This window comes from Phragmites australis, chromosome 6 (genome assembly GCF_958298935.1).
Source record: "Phragmites australis chromosome 6, lpPhrAust1.1, whole genome shotgun sequence".
In the NCBI taxonomy this organism is placed as follows: domain Eukaryota; kingdom Viridiplantae; phylum Streptophyta; class Magnoliopsida; order Poales; family Poaceae; genus Phragmites; species Phragmites australis.
Genome location: NC_084926.1, coordinates 25,521,460 through 25,549,166, shown reverse-complemented (window position 1 = coordinate 25,549,166; position 27,707 = coordinate 25,521,460). Strand labels below are relative to the sequence as shown.

The 27,707-nt window shown below is 44.2% G+C and overlaps 1 protein-coding gene across 2 annotated transcripts; it reads right to left on the bottom strand.

Moving 5' to 3' along the window:
• Positions 1-546: 546 nt before the first annotated feature.
• Positions 547-25,273, bottom strand: LOC133922170 (probable protein transport Sec1a). Of its 2 annotated transcripts, none has more exons than XM_062367379.1 (21): positions 24,915-25,273; positions 23,501-23,556; positions 22,608-22,689; positions 21,276-21,354; positions 19,425-19,475; positions 19,238-19,334; positions 19,106-19,138; positions 18,298-18,426; positions 15,199-15,390; positions 15,020-15,103; positions 14,826-14,924; positions 14,676-14,749; positions 11,373-11,469; positions 10,649-10,774; positions 10,474-10,569; positions 9,973-10,089; positions 9,803-9,880; positions 8,812-9,002; positions 1,154-1,244; positions 933-1,022; positions 547-855 (listed from the first exon to the last, which is right to left on the bottom strand). In XM_062367379.1, the coding sequence occupies exons 1-21, from the start codon at positions 24,982-24,984 to the stop codon at positions 802-804; spliced, it is 1,986 nt and encodes a 661-aa protein (XP_062223363.1). In that variant the 5' UTR covers positions 24,985-25,273; the 3' UTR covers positions 547-801. The 2 variants fall into 2 exon arrangements, with proteins under 2 accessions (XP_062223363.1, XP_062223365.1); XM_062367381.1 differs by having other exon boundaries at positions 23,501-23,564; positions 24,915-25,239.
• Positions 25,274-27,707: the final 2,434 nt, after the last annotated feature.

Here is a 27,707-nt window from a genome sequence, read left to right as displayed (position 1 = left end):
ATTTTCGTTCTCTTCAACGCTCTAACGATTTCACTTCACGGTTTCTATTATAAAAGGATTTTCAATATCATTCCTTTAGGACGAGATTATCTCACTTTTCTTCATTAATCCTTTAAAAAAACTGTTGAAGATGAAAGAAAATAAAAAGAATAGAAATAGGAAGAAAAATAAAAATAGAATAAAATAAAAAAATATAGTTAAAGATGGTCTAACAAGCACCTAAAAAGCATGTGCTTACAAAGTTACGGGCCTCATGGACTCAACCGTACATGAGCCGGTTCACTTAACTTTTCCATAGAACTCTATCAAGACATTACCAAATGCGCTTCCTAAATAAACTACAAAAGAAATCCAGCAATAAATAGATAAAGAGAGATAAATAACAAAATAATACCTCTCACCGTGGTTCATGTTTGCAGATGTGAGTGAAACCGGTTTCATTCCGGAAGGCAATGATTATAAGCTCTGGTTGCCATACAACGTACCCTTTGCAGTATAACTAGTCTCAGGCACGCATGGATACAGAAATCAAGATCTTCTCAAACATTGGGGAAAGGAAATCAACCAACCATTGGCCCAATCTAAAAAATTGATTCAATTGTTACAACTTACAGACGTGTCCACTATTATGTACATTCATTCAATTATGAGAAATTGGTGTTAAGAATACACTTCCTACCGAATGAATATGATGCAGCCCCACGCAGAAGAGCCAACATAAAAATTACAATGAAAATAAAAAGATAGGTACAATGGCGAAAATTCAGATTGAGCAGCACTCCAAGTGGGTGATGACGCTATTTATATCTGAAGATCATCCAGTGTCAGTTCTTCTGCTGACATCAACTTCAGTTTCTGCAAACAATAGTAGTCCTGATCAATTATGCTAAACCCTCGCATATCAGAGGGGGCTAACAACACAAACTACTTACTGTGATGAATTGGGGAGGATCATCAAGACTAGATGAACCAAGGATGATCTCCCGCTTCAGCTTGGATGTAAGATTGTGTGCAGCACGTAACTGGAAAATACATATTACTCGTGACAGCGTGCAGGATGAAAACACCCATATATAAAATGTGGATTTCAAATTACTAAGCACAACATATTTTAATGTCATATCCACGAAAAAAACGAAGGTACTGAACATACCTCTGATCGAGTAGCGCCACCAATGACAAAAACAAATATACGCTGACCAAGCTTTTTGAAGTCACTGGATGCATGCTTCAACACAGAATCACTGCAAAATACTCATATGGTCAGCAGACGATGCTGAAAGTTACAGAACACATTATTTTAATCCATCATGTCATACAGTACAAAATTTGCAACGATAGACTACTTTCTCCCAAATAGATGTCCGCTAATTGTACAATATCTAGCTATACATCATTGCCAACAACATGAACATTCTGCTGATCTACTTTAGTTTTCTTTTCTCGAACATGCAAAAAAGCTGTGTATCATTGTATTAAGAAGAAAAAGGTACAGTTCCAACACACTCATAGAATAGTACAAATAGCACCACAATCTAAAGAAAGAACAGCCACATAGGTGAAATTAAGCACTATGCTCAACCCACAACTAGCTGCAACAGCCCTTTTGCTCCCGCATCGCACCAAAGTCTAGCTTCTTCGCAGGCCAGCCGCAGAATTTTTTGGATAATGGGCACCGTACCATTGAAAACACAATCAATGAGCCAAGCGCCTAGAATTACGAGCGAATTGAATCCATCCTTCACTTGCTTGGTAAACATATTGCTTGTCCTTACCCACCAATCGCTGAACACCAAATCTTCGGGTTGTGGCGTCACATCTGGGATCCAAAACCACCTAAACAAGAACCAGACCAGCCTCGCGAAGACACACGAGGTTAGGATGTGTTGGATGGATTCATCCGCTTGATCACAGAGTGGGCATCTATCAGGATGTGGCAAACCCCTTCGAGCAAGACGATCAGTCGTCCAACATCTATAGCCAGCCAACGGAAAAACTGACAATGTTTCGGAGCCTAGGACTTCCAAATATGTTTCCATGGTTCAAAACAAATAGCGCCATGGCTCAAAACGAATAGCTGGGCAATTGTGGCACCATTCAAGAAGCGCCATGGAATAAGGCCTTGTACGCCGACTGAGCTGAATATTGTCTAGACTTCGAAAACCTCCATCTATGTTCATCCTCGACCTCCAGCTGAAGTACAAACTCCGACACTAAGTCCCATAAAACAAGGTATTCTAAAAGAGTTGTAACAGAGAGAGCACCTCGAATATCTTGGATCCATCTTCTCCCTAGGAGCGCTTCTTGAATCATGCGCTTGTTGGACAATCGTTTGGGGATGAGAGCATGAAGATGAGGTGCAAGCTCAACAATCGCTTGCCCATGTAACCATCTATCAGTCTAGAAAAAAGTGCTGCCACCATTGCCCACCATGGTGATTATCGAGACCAAGAAGAGTAACTTAATATTAGCATGGATGGGTACGGCAAATGCTACCCATGGCTTGTCAGGTTGTGTTTTTTGTAACCATAACAATCGCATTCTAAATGCACACCCGAGCGTCGTGAGGTCGTGTATGCCCAGTCCCTCGAGTTCTCGCGATCGGCACACCTTCGGCCAAGCCATGAGACAAGGACCGCCCTTGGCCTTATCACTCCCCCTCCAAAGGAAGGCACGACGAAGCGTCATGAGGTCATGTATGCCCAGTCCTCCGAGTTCTCGCGGCCGGCACACCTTTGGCCAAGCCATGAGACAGTGACCACCCTTGGCCTTATCACTCCCCGTCCAAAGGAATGCACGACGGATCTTGTCGATTGCCTTGAGCGCCCAACTCGGTTGGTCCAAAGCAATGGTGTGGTACATCGACATAGATGTCAGGACTACTTGCACCAGGATTAGTCGACCAGCCTAGGTCATTAGCCCAGCCTTCCAGCTGGGTAGTTAGTCTGCAATCTTGTCAATGATTAGTTGTACATGAGCCTTGGTCGGCTTCTTCCGAATTGATAATGGCAGCCCAAGATATTTGCATGGGAGTTCCTTGACCTCACAAGGAAGGCATTCCTAAATTGAGTTGAGTTTGTTCTCTGTGCATTGGATTGTTGAGACACTACTTTTTTGAATATTAGTTTTGAGGTCAGATGCATCACCGAACAGCTACATGATGTCGTTGATCATGCCCGTATCCTCGACGATTGGCCATAGGAATAGAACCACGTCATCCGCCTATAAGGACACTCGGTGTTGAAGATTTTGAGTAGACAATGGCTGAAGCAATCCCTCGGCGCTAGCCTTATGAATTAATGTGTTGAGCGCGTCCATTAGTAGGATAAATAACATTGGGGACAGCGGGTCCCCTTGCCGCATCCCGCGTCAGTGTTGGATCTCATCACGTAGTACACCATTGAGAAGCACCTTGGTAGTAGATGTTGATAACAAACCACAGAGAAGGTTGCACCATACAGGTCTAAAACCAAGGATTTGGAGGACTTCCAACAAAAACGACCATGAGACAGAATCAAAAGCTTTTGATATGTCAAGCTTTAAGCGTATACATGGTTCCTTCTGCCGGTGCAAGAACCTCGCCGTCTATTGTACTAACAAAAAATTATCTTGTATACATCAGCCTTTCACAAAAGCACTCTGATTTAGGGACACCATCTCATGTAATCTATCAGCAAGCCGAGTTGCCATCAGTTTGGCAACCAATTTGGCAAAGGTGTGTATAAGACCAATAGGTCTGTAATCCTTGACTTGAATGGCATAATCCTTCCTAGGTAAAAGAGTAAAAAAAAGCTGTGTTTAGCAACCTTACGTTCCTAACATTTCCTTGTTGTATTGTTGTAATTGCTGTCGTGAGATCATGTTTGTTTATAGACCAATACACCTCGTAAAATCTTCCCATGAAACCTTATGGCCTGGGGCCTTGTATGACGGCAATTGTTTGATAGTGGCTCATACTTCCTCAGAAAATGGCACATCAAGAGCCGTCAGGTCGTGGCTTGAAATTTGCAGCACAACAAGGTCCAGAGAATGTGCCTGTTGCTCCACATTACCGAGCAAATTGCAGTAGAAATCGAAGACAGCTTGAGCTTTATCTTCCTGGCTGGTGAAGACATGATCTCCGGAGAGCAGCTTTGGGATGAAATTCTTTCTCTTGCGGTGTCGAGCATGAAGGTGGAAGAAGGCAGTGTTGGCATCACCTTCTTTGAGCCACCCCAACCTAGAACAAAGTCAGGTGATTGTGCGTTCTAGGGATGCTAGGCCAAGGCAATGTTTCTTGAGGTTGCGCCGTAGCCACAACTCATCACCGGTCAGTTGCCTTGAATCCTAAGCAATTTCAAGTTGATATGGAGTTGGGAGCGGATGTGGCCAACACGTTTCTAACTCCAGCTTTGCAGTGCCCTAGTTAGCGCCTTGAAACGGACTGAGCACGTCTCAATCAAGCACACTCGTGGCGCCGTAGCTATCCACGCTCGAAGGACCTCATCCATGAAGCCGTCAAACTTTGGCCAAAAGGCCTTGAAGTGGAACCGGCGCTTGCCTATGGCATTGTTGCGTAGCCCAAGCAACAATGGGCAATGGTCTAACGCCTCCGTTGTGGCATTTTGCAGCAGACAATTAGGAAACATCTATTCCCAATCAGTGGTGCATAATACATGATCGAGCTTCACCAAAGTTGGTGAAACCCTCTCATTAGACCATGTGTATTTGCGGCCAATGAGGGGGATTTCCTTAAGCTCCGTATCAATTAGCCACCTAAATCGACCCATCATGGCGTGTTCGACGTTCGAGTTATTCTTGTCCTCCAATTGATAGATTAAGTTAAAATCTCCTGCTACAACCCACAGGCCCTGGCACTGTGCTCGGATATCACGTAATTCTTGAGGGAAGAGAAGCTTCTCCGCATTGGCTTGGGCCCCGTAAACTCTAGTCAGCCACCATGATTGCCCGTTAGAGGCTACCAACTGAACTAAGGTGGAGAAGGCATCCACCCTTGAAGCAGCAGCTAGGCCAAATCTGACTTTCCAATCAATGAGCACACCACCACGCACCCCATTAGCTGGTAGGAACACAAAATTGCAAAACTCTGGAACAAGCATAGACAGCACAAGTCGTTGAGAGATATCAGTCATTTTCATCTCTTGAAGGCACAAGATATCAGCTTTTGTAGTGTTAACAGCAACCCGTACAACATCCTGTCGCGCGTTTGAATTCAATCCGCGGACATTCCACACCAAAATATAAGAGGGGTCCATTAATTATACTCCAAAAAAATTGCGACCTTACACCCACCACAGCACAGAGCTAAACTGACACGTCAATCAGAGCTAAACTGACACGTCAATCACCACAGTTGCCGGGTACTCTTCTTCTGCCTCTGGAGGAGTCCAGCCAAATAGGGTCGCCAAGGCCTGGATATGCTCCCTTGTAAGTGGCTGGCCGAAGAATCTAGCATACCTGTCTGGAGCTTCCTCATCAACCTGATCATATACAATCCCGAGTGAATGCATTACTGTCCTTCGGGGCTTCGGAATTGCAGAACATGGAGACTGAACTCCAACCCCACAATGCGTCTCCTACACCGAGAAGTGAAATCAGACAGGAAGGATTTCTTCCTTTGGTTTTGAACTTTAGGTACTGGAACAAGACCGTCAGTCTTCTTGGTGATTCGAGTAAGGAACTCGGTGCGACCCTGGGGCGGGCCAACCACTGGTGTTGTGGCCCTTCTTGTTGTAGAGTGAGATGGAGAGCATGGCCTAGCCATAGCCCGTAGCCGAGAATAAACAATTAATCCGTCTGTGGGTAGGACCGTTGGCTGCATAGCGGCCAGAGGAGGTGGCCTGGCTGGAAGCTGCATCATACTCTCAACCTCTGTTGTGAATGCAACTTTGCGGCGCCGACTAGAAAGCTGTGGGTTTTACTTCCAAAGCCACCAAGTTGCCAGACCGTTGTGTATGGGAAACTGGGGTGGACTAGCTGCCTTCAATCCTCTCATATGTCGAGGGGACCGCCGGGCCACTTAGGGACATGCGTCTTGGTAGATGAGCCATCGCAGCAAGTTAGCGGTTGATCGTTGAGTGCATCACGCCAGCACACGCCACGTGTACAAGGCCTGGGTGGACTTGGACGTCGGAATCGTTGCCGCGCCACGGTCACATTCACCACCAGAAAGGCCACCACCGTCGCCACCAGAACGGCCACTACTGTCACCGCCATAACAACCACCGCCTATACTAAATCCTTTGTTGCCATTAGACCCATTGTCACCGACATCAGCTTCAGTTAACTGGATCCGACCATCAAGTCACCGACGAGTCCGACCACCCCCACTACCAACACTGCTTGGGGGAGACGGCGGTTCCAACGGGTGTGGGAAATCAAGGACCTCGGTTAGTTGGATGTCGGTAGGATACGTTGAAGTCTTCTTGGTTGGCAATGAGTAGGTACTTGCTTGGCTGAAACAGCTCAGGATCATTTGTCCAAACGGTGAGCCAGAATACGGAAAAATCCAAGCGGTCAGCTGTGGAAGGATGAAGTTCTTGAATCCAACAATATAAGCACAACAGCTGTTCAGCTGTCTTCAGACCCCATGCATGAGTAGGAATTCCATGAAGAGCCAGTTGAACCCTATAGTGCAGAGATCTGCTGGTTGCATGAGCTAACCTGGTCCAAGGCTTGAGAAGGAGACAAAACCACAGTGTATGAATCGGTTGCCTACGATTGGTGACAAGCTTAGCTGTATGTTTAGCCGGAAGAAGAAAATCTTCAGGCCTTGAATGATGAATTGAAGGGATTCAGCGTTGAGGCTAAACTTGTTTGCGATGGGCGACACAACCTCATGCGGCATGGCCGACGGCCTGGTGCCGATAATAATCACAAAGACCGCCCTACGCAAAAACTCTTCCGCCTGAGAAATGCGATCAGAACTATCAAGCACACATTGTGGTATCCACGAATCAGACGTGGTCCTCATGGAGCATGAAACTTTGAAGAAGGTTCAGTGGGTGAAGAAGGCGCAAAACAATGGCCATGATCCGAGGCAGGTGGAGGCAGGGGCGCCGCCGCACCAGCCGCAGAAGAACTATGTCTGCGGGGAAGACGACGTGAGCGGCCACCATTGCTATTGTGCTGAGAATGCCCACCCACAGCTGCTATGGAACACGCGTCGGCGGTAGAATCGACCGACCGAGGTGCCGAGATGCAACGCCAGTCGAACCATTGCTTTGAACGCAAAGAATGGGGCGAAGGCACAACCGCCAGTGTTTGGTGCCGCGGGGTGCGCGGCCGTGTGCACGCAAAGGCCCTGTGACCCAGTGCCAAGCAACGGAAGCGACGTGTCTAAGCCAGATCCTGGCCACGCGATTATCCTTTACATGGCAATTGAAACACCTCCCCCGGAGATCTTCAGGAACCGAGTTGTGACGCTGCCGTAGGGGACGAGGTTGACATCACAAGTACTTGTGAACCACTGTACGCCACCCGTCCGCTTCCGGACCACGCTCCTGGCTGGAGACGCGGTGTATCTCAGAGCGGATCAAGGGGCAAGGCACGGGTGGCAGAACATGACATGAAGCACCGAGCACACCGCCGCAGAGCGACAGAGCACGACAGGGAGCGTCACGCATATCTTCCTTGAGCCCCTGCAACTCGACGTTGATGAACGGGGGATGACGTTGTCGTAGTGACGACCACAGGGGCAGTCGGCACCAAGGCGTCGCGATAGGAGGCCAATACAGGGACACGCTGTACCGGATCTGGGCTACTGCGAGGTAGAGAAGAAGGGCTAGCATCAAGCCACCTTAACTCCTTGGAGCGGCCAGTCGGAGAATACGGCTGCGCAAACGACAAGAGGGGCGACCCTGGAGCATGAGTGGACGATAAGGGGCGGGCAGCAGGCTCTAGGGTGGAAGACACCAGGGGAGGTGGCCGTCAGGCCCTGGGCGGATCCCGGCGTGAGGTTCTGGCTGAGGTATGGAGGGGCGCCGGGGAGGGGGAGAGGAAACGCTCATTGCGGGAGAGGAAACGTTTCCGTAGCCTTGCTCGATCTACTTTAATTCAGCGATCAATCGGCATACTTGTATGTGCACAAATTTGATAATACAATGTTCAAAAGTTTGTTTCATGAGAGTACTTGCAAAGATTTATGGTGCTTGCATAAACCCGGAACTTCGCAATACTAAAAGTAAATGCCAGCTTCTAATGTCCAACATGGCAACAACATTATGATAATGTGTACTCAATTCTCAAATACATGTCCTTCTAGATTACCTAATGCATGTCATTCTATAATTTTGAGATAACTTTTACCCTTTCCTCCTTGTATACCCTCCCCCTCATTATGCATGGCTCTTCCCAAACTCATTTAGTACTATGGAGTATGGACTGGAGTAGCACACAATGGACTGGAGTAATTTAATAAAGGCTTCCAAGTAAGTGTTAGCTCAAGAATATATAAATGATACATGATTTATCAATCTCAAACTACAAAGCCATTCCATGCACCCCTGTCAAATTCATGTGTAAACCTAGTAACAGTTGCATGTGTGCACTCTGCACTGCATTTTTCACAATGGCTGATGCACTGTATATAAAACCTATAGGTGAAGAGGTTTTAACTATGTTGAATGCAAAAAGCCCTGCCTACACAGACACAAACAACTCAGTCCATGAAATAAACACAAGCATCAGACTTCCAAATAGTTCTGGAAAGATCCTACATTGAAATAGCTTCTCTTCCTAACTTCTCTAGCTAACAAGGATGATCTCAGTATATGCTTAATATGAACAACGAACATAATATCCATGACTCACCTTGAATATCCATCATCAGAGCCCCGAGGTCTGGCCCATGTGCCACCTGTTCGTCTAGATCTCATTGAGTGAACTGGACTTGTTCGCACAGAGGTACTGGTTGATGGTCCATGGGCACTAGGACTAGGGTCGTTCATACAGTTATATTCATCTTTTGGCAACTCACCCTTGCTGAGCTTCTCAATCAATTCCTGTAGGGCAGGTAAGAACCTCATTCCATATATCAGTAAAAACAAAAGCTGATTAAATAAAGGCATTTAAATAGATTATACGGTTGTCTTCATGATTTTAGAAAAAAAAATTGTTTTGTGATCTGAATTCTTGTGTTCCTGATGGGAGGATTATTTTAAGTGTAGCAATGGCAGTCGTGCATATTACAGTACTTTTCATATTTGTTTAGTTTTCAACTTGGGGGTCTTTTGGTACCCTATATTGTACTCTCCATAGCTGAATGGGATGGGATATGATCATTCTAATATTCCTAGATACTAAACTCTCCTAAATAGTGGATTTTCCGCTTTGTGCACCTTTGGCTTTTTCACAAAGGGATTTCCACATTAAATATATCTCTCTTGTCTTGAATATATTCTCTCTCCCTTCCTCCTACAGGGAACGGGCATCTTGTGCATCAAAAGTACCGGTGCAAACTCCCGGTGTTCGATACTATGAATTGAACTACTTACCAACAGAATTTTTAAATTTTTTGACAGATACTCAGATGTCTTGGAAGATCCAGTTGTCCCAAGAACAAGCACAAGAGTATATCAGAATGTTAGCAGGACAAATGAGAAAAGTGAGTAGCTTAGATTTCTAGTGTAAAGTTTAAAAGACTATTTAAGTCCATGTGGAACATGAAGAAAATAATTGCAAACGAAGTCCATGCAAAGAATCAGAACTGAGAAAATTTAGATGATTCGCTACAAGCATCAAGCTAATATAGTAATTAGTAATGTACAAAAAAATTATAATATAGTTTCTAATGTATTGATACCTCTAGAACAGGATAAAATCGGGAGAGTGCCCATGCTGATTCTTCCCCTGTTCGTTCTTTTCGATGTGCATGTTTTTTCTGTTATCAACAGGAAGATATGAACAAATTCTGAGATCCAGTCGTCCAAATTACTTACAAATACAAGCTGAGAAAGAACCTAGAACTTTTACCTTATTAATATCAAATTTGAGGGTAAAGCCTCCTCCTAAGGACTTTTTCGTATCAGGCCCACATAAGCAACGCATATTATTTACAGCAATCATGTCATCAGCAGATAATCCTGCCAACTGATAAATAACAACTCTTCAGGTCCAAGGCTAAGTGACTGTTGATGAGAAATAGCATGAGAACAATTGAAGGAATCGATGAAGTTAGGAATTTCATATTAAAACTTTGAAGTAACAGCTAAGTTGTGTTTCACCCGATTTTTTAGTTCAGGGTTGATTTTCGAACAAAGGGCAAAGTTCAAGGTTGAAAAATGGACTTTTTCCTTACATTAACTTTGTTCCATTCATGATACATTGCAAAAGAACATTTACAGCAGAACCAAGATGCAAAAAGTAGGCGCTGAAAATTGACAATGCATCTAACAAACAGCTTGCCATGAAAAAGAGTTTGCACGCGTTGAATAAAGAAAATGTCTTGAGTAAAATATATAATCAAAGATTTACCTGCATCAATTTTACACCCTTGTCACTTTCAAACTTCTCTGGATTAAGTGATGCATAAATCATCAGCAAGCGCAACTTATTTTCACGACTTACACCCTGCATTGAGTCAGTAAATCTAAATATTGCGTTTTGAGAAGTCCAATATGTCAACCTATGTAGTTCAAATGTAAATTACCAATTGTGTTCTCAAAAAATTGATTAATTCTTTTGTTCCAGCATCACCAAACACAAGATCTTGCTCTAGCTGTCCAACATCCCGAAGACTTTGTTCCCTAATTATGTTATTGAGTTTTCCTGCAATCTGTATAAAATAAGTGAGAGAAATACAACATAGAATCATTCTGTACATTATTCATGTGATGAACAAAAATAGAACATATGTCGAATATTTATCAAGCAAATAACTGTCTATCACAGAATATGGCAGAAAGACATAGCTCTTAAGAAAAAAAAAGTTGTTTAATGGCTTCAGGGAAAACAACAAACAAAGAATATATTGAGTCTAAAACTGATACAAAGTTTCTGATTCTTTTTTGGAAATTCCTGTTCAGTATTGTACTATTGTGGTCCAAAAGGAATTGCATTTTGAACTGGATGTCTGCTATATACTAGAGTTTTATTGGATGAAGTTTTTATCAGGCCAGAAGGAAGAAAACAGGATACAGATAAATTTTTCTCATGGCAGAGGAAAGAAAACAAGGCATAGTACTAGTAGGTACAGAAAAGAAACCTTGCACCATTTCAAAAAGATGGGCACAATATCTGAATAGGAAAAGCAAGGACCTTTTTCTGTAAATCCATGTGCATAAGTCCATGCTTGACTCACGAGCAATGTAGTGTGACAATAGATTGATAATGCAACATTTTTAACGAATTTTCGCAGAAATATAAAAACCAACCTCAACATGCAGAGAAAGCTTGTCAATTTGATCACTGTACTGTGGAAGAGCTTGAACCATTTTTTGTAAATCTCTTGTAGATAGTTCTCCACCAGTTCTGATAATCAAAAAAGGAAAAAAAGCAACATTAAATAAATAAGTTAAGGGCATAACTAACAAAATGTGATCGCGAAAGTCAGCATTAGTGTATGTGATCGCGAAAGTCAGCATAAGTGTCCAAGCAAACAGAAAGACAATCTTAAGAATTACTTCCAATTAAGGCTCTGTTTGGCATTGCAGCAAATCATGGCAATCTTGTTAGGCAGGACCGTCTTTAATTGTTTTCATGCTCGGTTATCTGCTTTTTCTAAACCATGCTGTAAAATTAGATATTATTGCTTCCATATCACAGGAAATATGGTTTCCTTACTCTAGCAAAAATCACAAGAGAGAAGATAGGAGAAAGTAGGGAAGGATAGACCATTGGATGACGGCATATGTTAAACTATAATCTAACTTACAAAATAGCGTTATGTTTTTCAAAGCAGTTTTAAAATCAAACACAGTGTAACACAACACAGCAAACCAGAAGCTGGCCTTCATGTTGAAGTTGACGAAGACAGATATTGGTTGAACGAAATAAGCTGTCCCACAAAATTATTTCAGAATCAGGGTTAACTCGAAAACTGTTTGTGAATTTGTCTCCTATGCAACTGTCACATCCTACTGCAACAGTCATATTTGTTTCATTTTGTCCTAACGCATATGGATTGATTTAAAACAGCTTTCGTCCAGTTACTACTAATCAATCAACCAAATACAATTCCAACATTATAGTTTAATTATGTTAATATGGTTAAGCTATACTTCTCAGAATGACAACACTTTCTCAAAATAACAATAGAGTGGCAAAGTGTTAAATTAGGTTACTTTAATCTGCTTGGCCAGATTGCATAACTAAAACAGTTTTCCTATATCACAACCACGTGTCGTAACGCACGGTTTTCCTCTGGACGTCTGGCCCTCCGGCAACGGCGGTTTCTCCAGCGAACTCGTTAGTGTTAGGAATATAAGAGTCCTTATCCATTACGTATAGATTATGTTACTAGAGTCATTTTATCATGTACTCTATATATTGCCCCCAGAGACTACTATTGAATACGAGTTGTTATTCCTAACAGTTAGGACCTAGGAGTAAGGGCCAGGGATTCACCATGCCCGCATGCTTAGAGGGAGGCCAGGACAGTGGTGGGCGATGGCGGTGCTGCTGAGCCACGGGTCGGCTGCGTGTGTGTGAGAGTGGGGGGGGGAGAAGCGGGAGTGTGGTGGCACGTGTTGCAGTGGCAGGGAGGAAAAAACTGCTTGCTGCATCATGCGGTTGCTACATAGACCAACCCTTAGTTAAAAGGTCCAAATAAAGAATGCACAGCCTCACACTGTTTGGTGAGTTAAGCTCTGACCCTGACATCTTTGAGCTGCATTAGCATTAACCTGGAACTGAAACATCCTGTTGCTCTAAAGAAATGAGTTCACCCATTTCCATTTGCATTTGAACTGACAGGGAAAATGAGATATCAAATAAATATGATACCGACACATGCAAACTATGTGCATGGCTACAGAAGTATGAAATTTGATATATGATGCTGAATTTATTTTTAATGTCACTGTCCAGGGGCATGTTCAAAACTGCAGGTTTTGGACTTTGGAATGGCATAAAAAATGGGTTTTCAAGCTTTTTCTGTGGCATACATCAAATAAGCTGTTTTACAACGGCATATATCAAATAAGAAAAATTACAGTGGCAGATGTCACATTGCACACATCTGCAGTGGTACCTATCAAAATTTCTCAACCTGTGTGACAAACAGATCTCTAATATCAACATGTAAAATGGTATTTCAACAAATAGCAGAAAAATAAGATAAACTCTGCATAGAAATGAGATGTTTAACGCATTTCACCAAGTTAATATCAGGTGGATGGCGCAATATTAACTCTACACAAACTGGAATGCCATCAACATAGGGCAACGTGTTTGGTTTCCTTGCTAGTCCAAGCTAGCTGGGCAAGGATTGCCTAGCCTAGCTGGGCAAGGCTAAGCTAAGCAAGGAATGACGTGGTGTTTGGTTACCCAACCTTGCTATCATAGCTCTCTCACTTCCCCTTTCCTCTCCTCTTCCACCTCCTGGTCAAATATACTTGCTGCTATGCAAATCAAGTGATTTGCTTCGGTTCTTGATGTTGCCCTGATCTAGGAGACCAAATCCAACACCAAAATCGAACAATAAACAGACCTATCAAAAGAAGAAAAATGTGCGGAATGATCCTGATCCAGATCAAGAAGAAACCCCATGGTACAGCAGTAGAGAAGAAAGAATTTGCTTGCTCACAGAGGGGACGATGACTCGACTAGGAGCAAGAGAGCCAACAAGGAGGAGATGGCTGCTGCTGTCACGACTGAAATTGGCGAGCTCTTCACTCGGCGTGTTCGCTGGCTCACACCAACCGCCACCGAGGTCGTGTACACGCTGCCACCGTGTTCTCTGGCTCACACCAACTGCGCCGAGGTCGTACACGCTGCCACCAGGGGTCAATTTCTGCCGCCAAAGTCGTCCCCACCAGCCTCTGCGTCCATAGGTCTCAGCATGGAAGGCAAGCGCGTCTTCGCTGGCTTACAGCCACCGCCACCAACCATCAATTTTGCTACCAGGCATAGGTTTCTGCAGGATGAGGTCGTCCCCGCCGCCGCCCAGTGCCGCTTACCACAGTTGGTGGTCAATTTTTCTGCACAGGATGGTTTGTCGGTGGTCGGATTGGAGGACAAGACAGGTGTGGAGGGTGTTGTACAGCAAGGCAGTGCGCGGCCAAAGCTTGCTTGCGCAGGAGAGCCAATTGCGTGGGCAATGATTTCCTTGCCAGCATGGACAAGATTGCCTGGGAAAACAAGCTTTTTGAGGGGAACCAAACATATAGCCTTGCTAGGCAAGGAGAGGCAAAGCCGTTGCCTAGGAACCAAAGTCTAGGCAAGGAGAGGCAAAGCCGTTGCCTAGGAACCAAAGTCTAACAAGTGCGTTGATTCAATAACGATACAAAACAGTACGATCAATTCAGAAATGCAATATCAACTACCTATGTTACGCAAATATTAAACAAATATCACCATAAAGGGGAAAAAAATATCTGCAGAAACCTGGCCCACATAATTAATGCTCATTGCAGAATGGAAAAATCAGAGAAGAGCGAAATGTATAACAAGACAGCACATTTTAGCTAATAAAGAGTTATCCTAAGTTGTTTAATACTCTGGTTGAAACAACAAACCTTGCTTGGTGTAATTGAGCAGCTCTATTCTTTGAAATGAAGTTGGTCATCTTATCATGCAGTCTCTCACTTGCCTGCAATAATGATGATAATCATACAGCAATTGAATGCACAAAACACATAGGAAGGTAGACTAAGGAGTAATCTCACATCTGCTATATGGGCATGCCTAAGCTCAAGCCATACAGGATCATGATCTTCTAACAGGACTTCCTTTTTTTCAGTTGCCGACCCATTTTTACTCGGAACCTTTTATTTCAGTCATAGAAAAGAATCCATTAAACATCTACTGAGACAATGGAACAGAATACTGCATTAAAAATCAAGTATGTTTATACACTCACCTCATGAACATACTTGTTGCCATCCATGCATAGCAGATCATGGCACATGGCATCATAAGTCCATTCATGAATAATTGGCGCAATCTGCAGTACCAAAGAAACAAAGAGGCATAAAAAAAACATTATATGCTCAATGTAGTACCGGACTGGAGGTTAAACTCATATACACAGGTATGTACCTGATCTATGGAACGGTCTACTATAAGTAATTCACATGTTTCTGTTTGAGGAAATTCAGGTATTGTCGTTTTGTATTTAGCAAGAAAATTCCATACACCAGCAGCAAGCTTTGTGGGGATCAAGTCCCGTAGCGTTGTCATTGTACAAGCATCAATTGTCTTGGCAACACGGTAGTGCACACGGGGGAATTCCTGAAATGTACAAAACAATGCATTTTAATAAATTGTAAGCCAACAGTTGATTGGAACCAACTTGCACACAGGTCAAGCATCGAGGTTCTTCTTGAAAGTGGTCGGGAAGCACAGGTGTAAAGAAATAACAATCATAACAAAGTTATCGCCAAAATCCAATTTCCAGAACAAAAACATAAGTGTCCAAGTCATCTGCTTTGTCTCTACTTTTCAGAACATGAGTGACCAGACTACCTCCAACTTTACTACCTTCTGAGCCATCTTTCCTTGCGTCTCAAAAAATTATGGCTGTTCCACCAAGAGATTACTTTGCATGACCCTTTCCATTGTAAATTGGTTATTTTAAGTAGGAGTGTGTGTGGTTGGGTCAGGCCAACACAGGACCTAGCCCATGAGGACCAGGAAAGCTAACTGCTGCTCATGAGTCAAGGCCAGCCCATGCTGTCCTGGCCCATTAGACCCACAGGACATCATGGGTCAACCCATATAGAAACACTAAGAAGCTGATGTTTGGTGACTATCCACAAACTAGATCTCCACCGCTGCTACTCCAGGAGCCTAATTCCCAGAATAGGTGATGCCAGAGCCAAACCACCAATGCTGCCCTCCTGTAACAGCCTCCTGCTCCAAAGCCTCTCCACATTAATTAGACACACGGAACTACACAATGGAAAAGGCTGCAGAGATGAGGACTTATCCTTTTTTCAGTGACATGGCTCACTCGCTGATCTTTCCCTACAATAAGAAATGCCCTGGATTCTCATCAGTCATCAGAAACCAGTTATTGTTTTATAAGCATCTGATTTCTCATGCTTATCACTGTTTGGAAGGGCCTTTAACTTAATATTATAAACAGCAAATGCATTTCTAGAGGCCAATTAACAGAGACATGGCTCAAGAAGAGAGAGCTGCGTGTAGGCTCCCAGATGTGGGCATGGAGATCAGGAGCAGCAAAGGTGGCCATAGAGCTGGCAGGCGGATTTTAGGAGACTTGGAAGCCATGTGCCTGGGTTGAAGGCCCGGCAACTTATTCCACATCGCAGGCATGCAATTTTGACACATTGACTTTCTGTCCGAAAAGCCAGAACATCTCCACTGTCGGTGAATCAGGAACCAGGGGTCCCCGAATCCCGAGGCCAGGCCAGCAATCCGCCACGTGGCGCCATCCCGCGGGGTCACCTCCGCGAGGTAAAAAAGACTAAGTCCCGGGAGAGGGCGCTCGGGGCCACAGTCAGTGGTCCCTAAGTACCCTGGTTCCCCAATGATCTGCGAAGACTAAGGGACCGGGACGAAAGTGCTCGGAGAGGTGAACAGTGACCCCCGAGCACCCAAGTCCCCCGACGACCAGGAGAACCGAATACCGGGAGAGGTCTGCCCAGGGCTGCAAGCAGTAGCCCCCCAGGCACCCGAGTACCTCAAGGACTCAAGGAAGGTAGTTCTGGGAGAGAGTGCTCGGGGCTGCGAGCAGCGGCCCCCGAGCACTCGGTTCCCCGAGGATCCGTACAGTCAAGACCAGGAGAGAGTGCTCGGGCTGTGAACAGTGACCCCTGAGCACTCGGTTCCCCAAGGACCAAGAAAGGGCGTTCTCGGGAGAGAGTGCTCGAGGAGGTGAACAGTGACCCCCGAGCACTCGGTTCCCCGACGACCCAGGAAACCCCTCCGTCAATGGCCCCCACAGGGGTCCAGCGATGAGGTGTCAGCCAGTGAAAGGCCCAAGGCCGCATTTAAGAGCGCGCGTGGCCTGTCACCTCCAACTGCTCCCGCCACACTTGGTGTCAGTTCCTGTCATATTCTGGCAGAAGGGCGTGGGGACATTTAATGCACGGGTCCCATCCCGTGCCATCCGGCGCACCTCATGATAGCATCGCGAGGCCCGAGGCGTTCTGTCTGCCACGCTGCTGTGACAGGCGAACAAGACCGGGCGGGCACGCCGGACAGCTCTGCGGCTGCCCGGTGGGCCCTCTCCACGGCGCCCATTGCCAGCGCCATCATGACGACTGAAGACCGGGCGCGGGGCGCGTTTTCAACCCCCGTCACTTCGTGCAGAGGCTATGATGACACCCTTTCCATTTATGGTGCCTTGGAACTCGTGCCCTCCCATTCGGGACACGCTACCGCCAGCGGGTATTTAAAGCGACCGGCAACACGGACAAAGACAAGTCTAAGAGGGTGAATTAATTGATAGGCAACGCTCGAACTCTCAGACAAACGCATTCGGAGCCAACAGGCACACACAGATCGAAGAACACCTTCGTACGAGCATAGAGACCGAAGAACAAGGAGCCCCAGGCTCTAGGATAGACAGACATTCTTGTAACTAGCACATTCTCAGGGCATTTATAGCATCCACACAGGAGTAGGGTGTTACGCGTAGTGCGGCCCGAACCTGTCTAAAAATCCCCCCAGCGCATTTACTCTTTTCTGCATTAGATCATTCCTCACCACCCGCCATTGCATTCGCATTCATTTATTTCTCCAGCAAACATTCAGAATCATCCCCCGGCCGAATCTCTAAAAAATGGTCCCTCAGGATCCCTGCGACAGGAGCTAACCCTCCGACATCCACCAAGCTTGTCGTCAACAATGATTAGGGTCTTGTTAGGCCTTCGCGCGCAGCAGGGATGCAATGGAGAGAAAAAGGGGTGACCTAAGTTCTCATGGTCATCTTGTCCCAACCCACATTGACCAGCAAATCTGATGGGTTGGCACATCATAATTTGTTAGTAAATTAAGGACAGGCCAGAGGGCTAACAAGACAACCCACCCCATCTGCTTCCCTAATTTTTACTCTTATCTTCCTCAGCATAATAAAACACTTTCTTTAGGTCATGTATAGTCACAACACAAACAAGTAAAAGGAAATGTATTCAAGTAACAGAAGCTTTCACAAGTAACATATATGCATACCCTCATTGATGCGAATACTGTAGATATGCGAGTAGCCATTGTGTTCAGACAAGCATTGTACTTGTGAGACCCTTCTGCATTTTCACTAAAAAGTTCTTCCAGTGCCCTCTCATGGTCAGTTACGAAACCCTGCATGCAATCACCATGGGCTTTTGAAACCACACACAAAGAACTACAATAAAATAGTTGATTGCTTAGACTAAATATCCATATTCTCACAGTAGTATACAGTTTGCAAGTTATGTACTAACTTGTAATGTTTTGTACATTAGAGTTATTTTTAAAAGAACTTAATATTGTTAATAGCTAGGAGACAAAGTTTCAAATGTTGGTTAGTTACTGTTGCTACTCTTGGTACCAACTAGATGAAAAAAGAGTGTCAATGAAACCTGGTCATGCAATTACAGAAATATTCAAGTTTACACTAAATCCATGATTGACTCCGAACAATTCTCTAGAGTTATCCATGAATGATATAACTATTCTTACCAGTACCAGTAATCTAGTACCACAAACCGGTGGAAAGCTTTATCTAGAGGTATGCTTACATGTCTTTTCACAATGGAGCATTGCTTTCAGCTCCTATAAACTGTCAAAATGTGATAATAATATTTGAAAGGGGAAAAAATGATCAATCATGATTGAATTCCACTGGGACACAAACAAGACTGTTAATACCAACCAATCCTAGCTATATGAAATATGACACAAGATGAGCCAAAATGTGACAAACTATTTGTGTTTCCAGAAGATACACAGCAACAAACTGTATATGCAGCCAATGATCTTTTTGAAGGAAAATGGTTACCTGGGAGTCAATAGCAAAGTACTCCAAATTCATCTGGAAGATTAAAATACAAGGAACAGTGAATAACAACATACAATCTTTCATCTTTAAAATACTCAAGCAAAACAGATAGGAACATGAGAGCTAAGTAACCTCACTAAGTGCACCGATACGAGGTAATACACTTGAATCTTTTTTTATTTGAGCAACTAATTCTTTCTGTATGGGAGAACTGAAAAACACATATGCCCTACACCACGAGTAACACTATGTTAATAGTTTAAAAACAACAAAGCAAATCTACATAATAGAAAGTGGTGGAAGTATATGGTGCACATACTTCTTGTACAAAGGGCTTCTTCCTGACATGTCGGATAGGAACATGACAATGCTGCAATCACCACAATATGATGGTTAGAGCATTAAATCAACGAAGTCGCATATGGCTATAAGAAAAGTTTGAGATTTTTTTTCTGGCTCAACTCAACATCGAGTCAAGAAAATTAGCTGACTTTGAGCACCTTTCGGACCTCGGTTGAACAGAAAAAGGAGTCAAGTTTATGACAAGGTTAGCTGAGTACAGCTTGAAATCTAGTATATATTTCTTATCTTAATAGTAATAGATTCAAACAGGTTTCAAATACTAAGTTCCCTTATATTGTTGCACCTTCAATTTATAGCTTCTTATATGCAGATGTATGTCTTTTATTACAATTCAGTATTGAAAAATATTTTTAGTGTTTATGACAAAGTATGTCATTGTGAAGTCATTATAAATGTTTATTTACACATTGTCTATGTTTTCCCCAAAAAAGTATTCAAATTAATTTTGAAATTTCCATGTAATAAATTGAGGTTTGCTCAAGTTTGGTATGAGTTCAGCATGAGCCTATCTAGCTTGATCTAACTTGACTGAAATTAAACTCACCCAGGTTCTTAAACGAGTAGAGCTAATTGTAGTCTAGCTTGCTCGAACCAACTACTTTGCAGCCTTAATGGAGCATCAGAAAAATCCAGTAAAGGGCAATTGTGAGCAACAAGTAAATAGCGCAGCAAGACTGGAAATAAAGGGAAACATGACATAGCGGCTAATGCTATATAGATGAGCTAGTCTGGCAGCATTGTTTAAGGGGAAGGGAACTAAGGGGGTGTCCTCGAAAATGCCCAGAAAGTTGTGAATTATATGGAATCAGGCTTAGAAGATTTCAAGAATCCTCAATGAACTTATGAAACAAGGGTAGCCATGTCTGCACACACATAAAATTTCAAGATGATACTCAATAGCATTTGCAAGATATGAAAAACACAAACACTACGGAGATATCACTATTTCAATTAATATTTGTCTTTCTTGTAACTCACATATACAATTGTATCATCTTGAAACTTGTGTAGTGCCTTACCCTATATTTGGTACTATAGAGAGTTTTCAGGAATTTGTAAACTTGATTTTCACAGAATCTCAAACTTTTGGGGCATGAGGGTTCTGTTTGGAAGAGGGAGGTGGTCTAGGAATTTTTAGGAACTAGTTCAAATTTGAATGAAATCCTAAGGAGTCGGATCCTAATCCCCCTTTGCGAACATGCCCTAAGTCGATTTCACACCTAACCTCGATAACTTAAGCTTTTGGGCGTATTGCTGGCGCATCAAGACGATATTAGGACATGGCCGGTGCAATTTCAAGAAAAAAGTGATTGCGATGAGTGAGGGGTTTGGTATTGGGACAAAGAGGGTCCCAAAGGAGGATCAGGTCCCAGCACATGTCGATTCCAAGTCGTAGGCCTGGTTGAGCCTAGATGTGAACCACAAGAATTATATTGGTCATTGATTTCTTGCACATTGAATTGAAGGAATGTGATGTTATGCCAGTGGGCCCGTATAGATAAAGCATTTTGGCATTTTGGAGCCTCCACTATCAATAGATAGTTTTGGTACAAAGGCCAGAGATAGCATCAACTGCAAAGTGGATATAAGATGAATATATCCATTGGGCCACTAATTCCCAATGTACTTCAGCATTCTACTAACTAAACCAATTTGGTAGTTGAATATAGATAACTATTGTAGTCACACTTCTCCAGTTACTAGGTTTATATAGGCATACAGCTACTATTTCCCATGGTAAAAAATGAAAGGACTATCACTTATGGTCCAAGATTCGAACACAATCACTTCAAGCATGATAACTTACTTTTCTTTAGTTGGTTGGATGAAATATATGGCATCCAGTGAAGGCAATGGTTGCCTCCGTTTGTATAAATCTTCAACCACTGCAAAAGTTTTATCATAGTTGGTTATGTCAGATTATGCATCTAGTGGAAAACTCTAAGGCCCAATGAACCATGTTCTAACAAACAACATTTTAATTTAATCCAAAGGAATCCGAATACAACTTCAACAAAATTATAAGAATGACAAGGCAACAAGGTGATAAGCAGCATGCCATATTCAGGGAATTGAAAGAGAAGATACTACGAAAACATGACAACTTTCAGCAATATACCTTTTTAAGTACAGATGTTGTCTTAAGAAAGAGAGATTTTATACACTATAGTTGTCATCGAACAAAGTTTTATGGTACAAAGACAAACATATTTTTTTAGGTCTCTTGAGATGGGATACATTCAAGAGTGGTCATCACCAACTGCACAAAATGTAAATTTGCTGCACACACAGGACAGGCTATAATACAAGAACCGGCTATCGAAGACTATATTCCCATATTATTTTGTGGTGATATCAACATGGTCCTTGCAGCAGTCCAGAGGGGTCTTTGCCTGTCGAAATACTCCATGCCAATGATTTTATAAATGAAGCTAGTATAACCAAAAGAGCTTTCTAATGTAACATGCCTAAAAGGGTACAAAATTCATAGTGCAGAAAATAGTAGATACACTACATCCAAAGTGGTAACAACAGTTATCTAAACCCAGGGTAGCTATAACCACTTAGTCGTTGGATCAATCTTCTTGGTAGGGTGCAGAATCTGCCACTGGGAGTTGGCAAAAGTACCACAACTTATTAGCCACACCCCTACCGGTCCTGAACTTGAAGCACTATCCCAATCCCCGCAAAATCACCTCTTTAGTAACTATAGAAATATGTACTCAAATGACCCAAAAGTTCTCAAGATAATTCTAGAAGTGATACTTGTTATTTCAAATGTCTCCTACAGATTTCATGACCATACGCCAATAGAAAAGAGAATCTCAGTTTAAATCAAGGAATGATTTGCAACAATAATGTTTATGGCAATGCATTGAACCAGTTTTTTTGGTGTGTACCATGTATGATCAAGGTTGTACCTGAAAAATGCAATATGCCTGATTTAACATGTCCTACATTTATGAATTTTTAGTATTTAAGAGATCTAAAATGTCTGAACAGAAAGCGACTGTAGCAACCCAATGGTTTACATCTGCTTTTCCCCATTTCATATATTTTAGCAACAATGAAAAAGGCAAACTTCTTTGCAAATAAAAACAAAATTCACAACATGAATGAATCATGTCTGCCTACTTACATGAAACCCCTTCTTCTGTGATATCTGCCATCTTACATGCGTATGACATAATCTTGACTGTAAACTTATCCATAATAAGTACCTACAAGAGGTCATGATAATTTATGTATAAGAGGCTAGAATTTTGCAGGGTAATTTATTCGAAAACGGGAGTAAATCAAATGTTGCAATTATGACATGCTTTTAAGACCATATACCAAATATATCTATAAAGAGTACTTATGTTGCTATACATATGTAAAATGGTTGTTAGTTACACCATGTGAATAGCAATGTTGGCATATTGGTCAACAATTACAAATGTGTAGGCTAGATAGCATGTCAGACTTCAAAGGAATCATTCGGACTCAGTAATGTATCAAATTTATATGTGGAAACAAATTAAGCATTGCAATTCTAGTTCTTTGGAACATGTTCCAAGTTATTTATATTGCCCATAGTCCCTTTATTGTCTTTGTTTTCCATTGAGGCAAAGTTGGTTAAACCTAGCAAATGTCAGCAAGTTGTTTAATTGACCAAGAACATAAATCAATTAAGAGCACTGCCTGCTATGGTTCTCTATTTATATCACACAAACTTAAGATACAAAAAATGCCACTATGTGCTAAGCTGATATGAGGGAATTTCAGCATACCAACCCAATAACATAAGAAACCTGAAACTTATTTCTCTTAAAAAAAAAACAAGACAGGTGCCCTTAGAAATATGCATAAACGAGGGATAGAAATTGAATCATCACTGTCTAGAATGTCAACCATGTATATATTGTTCACAATGGTAAGGTGCAACAATAGAAATTGACCAAATAAACCTTCAAGGCAAGTACATCATGCTATAGGGGCACATCATGAAAACCATGCCACATTAGTAAAAATGTTCGATGGAAAGGATACCTTCCATGTTGATTTTGAATCCTTCCTAGTTGATCTGAGCATTTCAAATAACAAACCTGCATGGCTCAAGTACGAGTAAACAAATGTAAGTTAGAATTGATGGAGTATATGTACAAAATGGAATATATTTGTAGGACACAAATAAAAGCCTTTTAGTCTCAAGAAAGTTGGGGTAGACAATATATTTGACATAAAGAATTGAACCATTGAACATGTATGTAAGAATAAATTGGACCATAAAAGTAGGCTGCAAAGGTGTGCCGATATATGCAATCAATTAAATAAAACAAACAAGATTGTGCATGATGCAGTGAGCAATAAAATAAGGATTTCAAATTACAAAAACTATTGGATGGTTAAATCAGCAAATTTTTAATAATGATCATTTGCAAAAAAAAATGGCAGGTCCATACAACTGTCAACTATGCATGAAAAGGCATTCACACCATTATCACAGCCCTTTTTTAGACAATACTTTGGGGTTTCAAGTTGAATCAGAAACGAAGACAAAATTGTGGTGAAGAAAGTGCCAAAGTTAATAAGTTCCATAAGCAAACAACACAACCCGTCATGGAACTAGCTAATAGCACAGCAATATCTCACCATTTCTAAAGCAATTAGTCCAACAGTACTCACCACATATTAGCTACACTCGATCCAGTAACTTCTATTACTTTTCCAAGTAAACTTTGGTCCAGTTACTGCTAACAGACATCAAATGGTTTGGCTACTAGTGGAGAAGCAAGCACAATTCACTTCATAACACTGCGACTACTCCCTTGAACAAGGCATCCACAGACAGTGGCAGACCTACGTTGGTGCATGGGTATGCAGTTGCATACCCAAATTTTTTTTGGGAAAAAATCGATTATATGTAGTATACATTAGACATATGTGTAGTACACAGCTCATTGGAACTAAAACTCACAACCTTAGCCTTCTATCGGGCGTCCGCTGTCGGCCCATCCTCACTTCTGCATGCTCCCATCGGCCTACAGCCACGCACGCACCTTGTCACCCCCCAGCCCAATTACTTTTCGCTGGTTCGCTCCCTCAACAATCTTGCATACCAGCCCAGAAATCTTGGGTCCGCCACTGTCCGCAGATCTAAACAGTGAGCAATCGAGGAACAAAATACTCAGGAGCACAGTGAAGCCACTAGCATTGCTAATCCAACAGCCATATCCAGCCAACCACCATCACTCAATTCGACGGCAATGCTAGATTCAATCGCCATCGCGAGTAAAAGCCAACTAGTCGTCCAGTTCTTTGTTGCAATTAGAGCTCTGGAGAAACAAACTGCCGAATTTTTCAACTCCGCAAGCAGTTTTGCCAGATCCATTCCCAACAGCAGCAGCAACAACAAGCGAGCGAGCAAGCAAATCCGAAGCGGGAGCGGGAGAAGGGTAGTTACGATCTCGCGTGATCTGGCGGAAGCTCCGGCGGTCCCCGCCCTGCGAGGAGGTGTCCGAGTCCAACGACATGGCGCCGGAGATCTCCCGCCTCCTGTAACCGGCGACGCCGCCTCGCCCTGGCGCTCGTCGGCGGGAGAGATCCCTCGGCTCCGGCTTGGAGCAGAGGCGGAGGCGATCGGAGGCACGACGGCGACGGCGACGGCGACGGCGAGGAAGCGTGAGCGGAAGCAGGAGACGGGACGCGAGATTGTCGTGTCAGAGTGCTGGACGGGGGAGCAATGGAGACGAGTCTCGGTTCTCGAAGAGGTCGTCGGCCGCCCACCGGCCAAGGAAATTACTGGACTGCCCCGCTGCTGCGTTGGACCGGGAATGACTGCCTACTTGGACGGGGCTTGAGCAACAAGAATACAGGGTGGCCCGGTGTTTGTGCTCGCGGTTTGGTGTGTCAACGACCTGTGAGGCACGGAGTTTCTGGGATTAGTCTTCTCTAACTATAATATTATTGAAATTTTTGTTACTGATATGTGAGGCTAGTGAGATACGGAGTACTTGGAACCGGTCTCCTCTTGCTTCAATGTCATTGTGAGGATGATAACATATATGTCAGTGACAAAATCACGGTGACATTGAAATCAAAGGATCCTCGTGCGAGTACCTGGACCCACCGATCGTTGTCTTGTGTAAGTGTAGGTACAGAAATCTGCGGTACAGAAATCTGCGGTGCAATTGGCCACAGGTTCTACCGAGTTCAACGTGGAAGCGCCAAGTTAAGAGAGCATCTTCGACAGACTAATCAAATTATACTATTCATATCTCCGTACAGAGAATCATATAAAAAATCCTTCCTTTATATCTCTTTCTACTATAACGACTATTTATATTTCACCTTCCATGTTCCACTCTCATATACCTTCTGCACACAAATCCAATCAGCTACTCTCTAAACATGTGGACCCAGGACCTAGATGATCAGATCAAAGCTTGGCCTGGGTCAACCCAGAGCATGAACGAACTCTGTACAAATCACACATTGGTCGGTGGCCTAGCGAGCTCGTCGGTGGCGGGCGGCGGCGGCACAAAGGCGGTAGGGAAGGCCACCATCGGCACCAGCACGACGAGGGGTTCCGTTTTGCTTGGTCTCGGTGACATGCATGGAGCGGGGAGCTCGACCCACGGAGAAGCAGCGGCCATGGCCAGCATGCAGGAGTCGTGGCGGTGAACCTCGCCACTGTAGAATAGAAGGAGGGCACCATTGGAGAGAGCATGCGATGAGAACCACTTGAGGCAGTTTATGAATGGAGGGCCTGGTCAGAGCCCGCCCGGCAATGAGCGCCTTAGCATAGCGGCACTCGTCTCGCACAAACGGTCGAGTCAGCGACAGGCCATAAAGGAATTAGCGCAGGCAAACATTGGAGGAGGGTCTCCGTGCCCTCATTTAGATGGGAAACGCATTGCGGCGGTGGCTCGATGTGCGACTGAGTGGAAACCACCGGAGTTGGGGAAGACGACACACGAAAGCTCAATTCGGCCGAGGAAATGGAGGGTTCGCGCAGGAAATGATGAGGACGACCCTGGGCGACCTTCCTTGTCGGTGAATCAGAAACCAGTGGTCCCCGAATCCCGAGGCCAGGCCAGCAATCCGCCACGTGACGCCATCCCGCGGGTTACCTCCGCAAGGTAAAAAAGACTAAGTCCCGAGAGAGGGCGCTCGGGGCCACAGTCGGTGGTCCCCGAGTTCCCCGATGATCTGCGAAGACTAAGTGACGGGAAGAAAGTGCTCGGGGAGGTAAACAGTGACCCCCAAGCACCCAAGTCCCCCGACGACCAGGAGAACCAAGTACCGGGAGGGGTGTGCCTGGGGCTGCGAGCAGTAGCCCCCCGGGCACCCGAGTACCCCGAGGACCCACTGAAGGAAGTTCCGGGAGAGAGTGCTCGGGGCTGCGAGCCACGGCTCCCGAGCACTCGGTTCCCCGAGGATCCATACAAGCACGCCCGGGAGAGAGTGCTCGGGGAGGTGAACAGTGACCCCCGAGCACTCGGTTCCCCGACGACCCGGGAAGCCCCTCCGTTAGTGGCCCCCACAGGGGTCCAGCGATGAGGTGTCAGCAGGTTAAAGGCCCGAGGCCGCATTTAAGAGTGCGCGTAGCCTGTCACCTCCAACTGCTCCCGCCACGCTCGGTGTTAGTTCTTGCCATATTCTGGCAGAAGGGCGTGGGGACATTAAATGCACGGGTCACATCCCGTGCCATCCGGCGCACCTCGGGATAACGTCGCAAGGGCCGAGGCGTTCCGTCTGCCGCGCTGCTGTGGCAGGAGAACAAGACAGGGCGGGTACGCCAGGCCGCTCTGTGGCTGCCCGGTGAACCCTCTCCACGGTGCCCGTTGCCAGTGCCATTATGGCGACTGATGACCGGGCGCGAGGCACGTTTTCAACCCCCGTCACCTCGCACAGAGGCTATGATGACGCCCTTTCCATTTATGGTGCCTTGGAATTCGTGCCCTCCCATTCAGAGCACGCTACTGCCGGCGGGTATTTAAAGCGGCTGGCAGCACGGACAAAGACAATCTCTCTCGACAAGCAAAAAAAGAAGGTCTTACAAGCGCACAAGCGGAGAAAGCCCGGCAAGCTCTGCACGGTTGAAGAAGTTAAGGAAGTAGAGAAGATCGAGAAGTCCAAGAGCACCCAAAGCCAATAGATACATACAGACTGAAGAACAAGGAGCCCTAGGCTCTAGGATAGACAAATATTCTTGTAACTAGCACATTCCTGAGAGACATTCTCAGGACATTTA

Bases quoted from the DNA above. Each gene is read 5' to 3' on its own strand.
- LOC133922170 (XM_062367379.1), bottom strand. From the start codon at position 24,984: ATGTCGTTGGACTCGGACACCTCCTCGCAGGGCGGGGACCGCCGGAGC. The intron at 19,139-19,237 runs GTTACTTAGCTC...TTAATCTTCCAG, and splicing joins GTATCGGTGCACTTAGTGAG to ATGAATTTGGAGTACTTTGC. The intron at 9,881-9,972 runs GTAAAAGTTCTA...TGTTGATAACAG, and splicing joins TCAAATTTGATATTAATAAG to AAAAAACATGCACATCGAAA.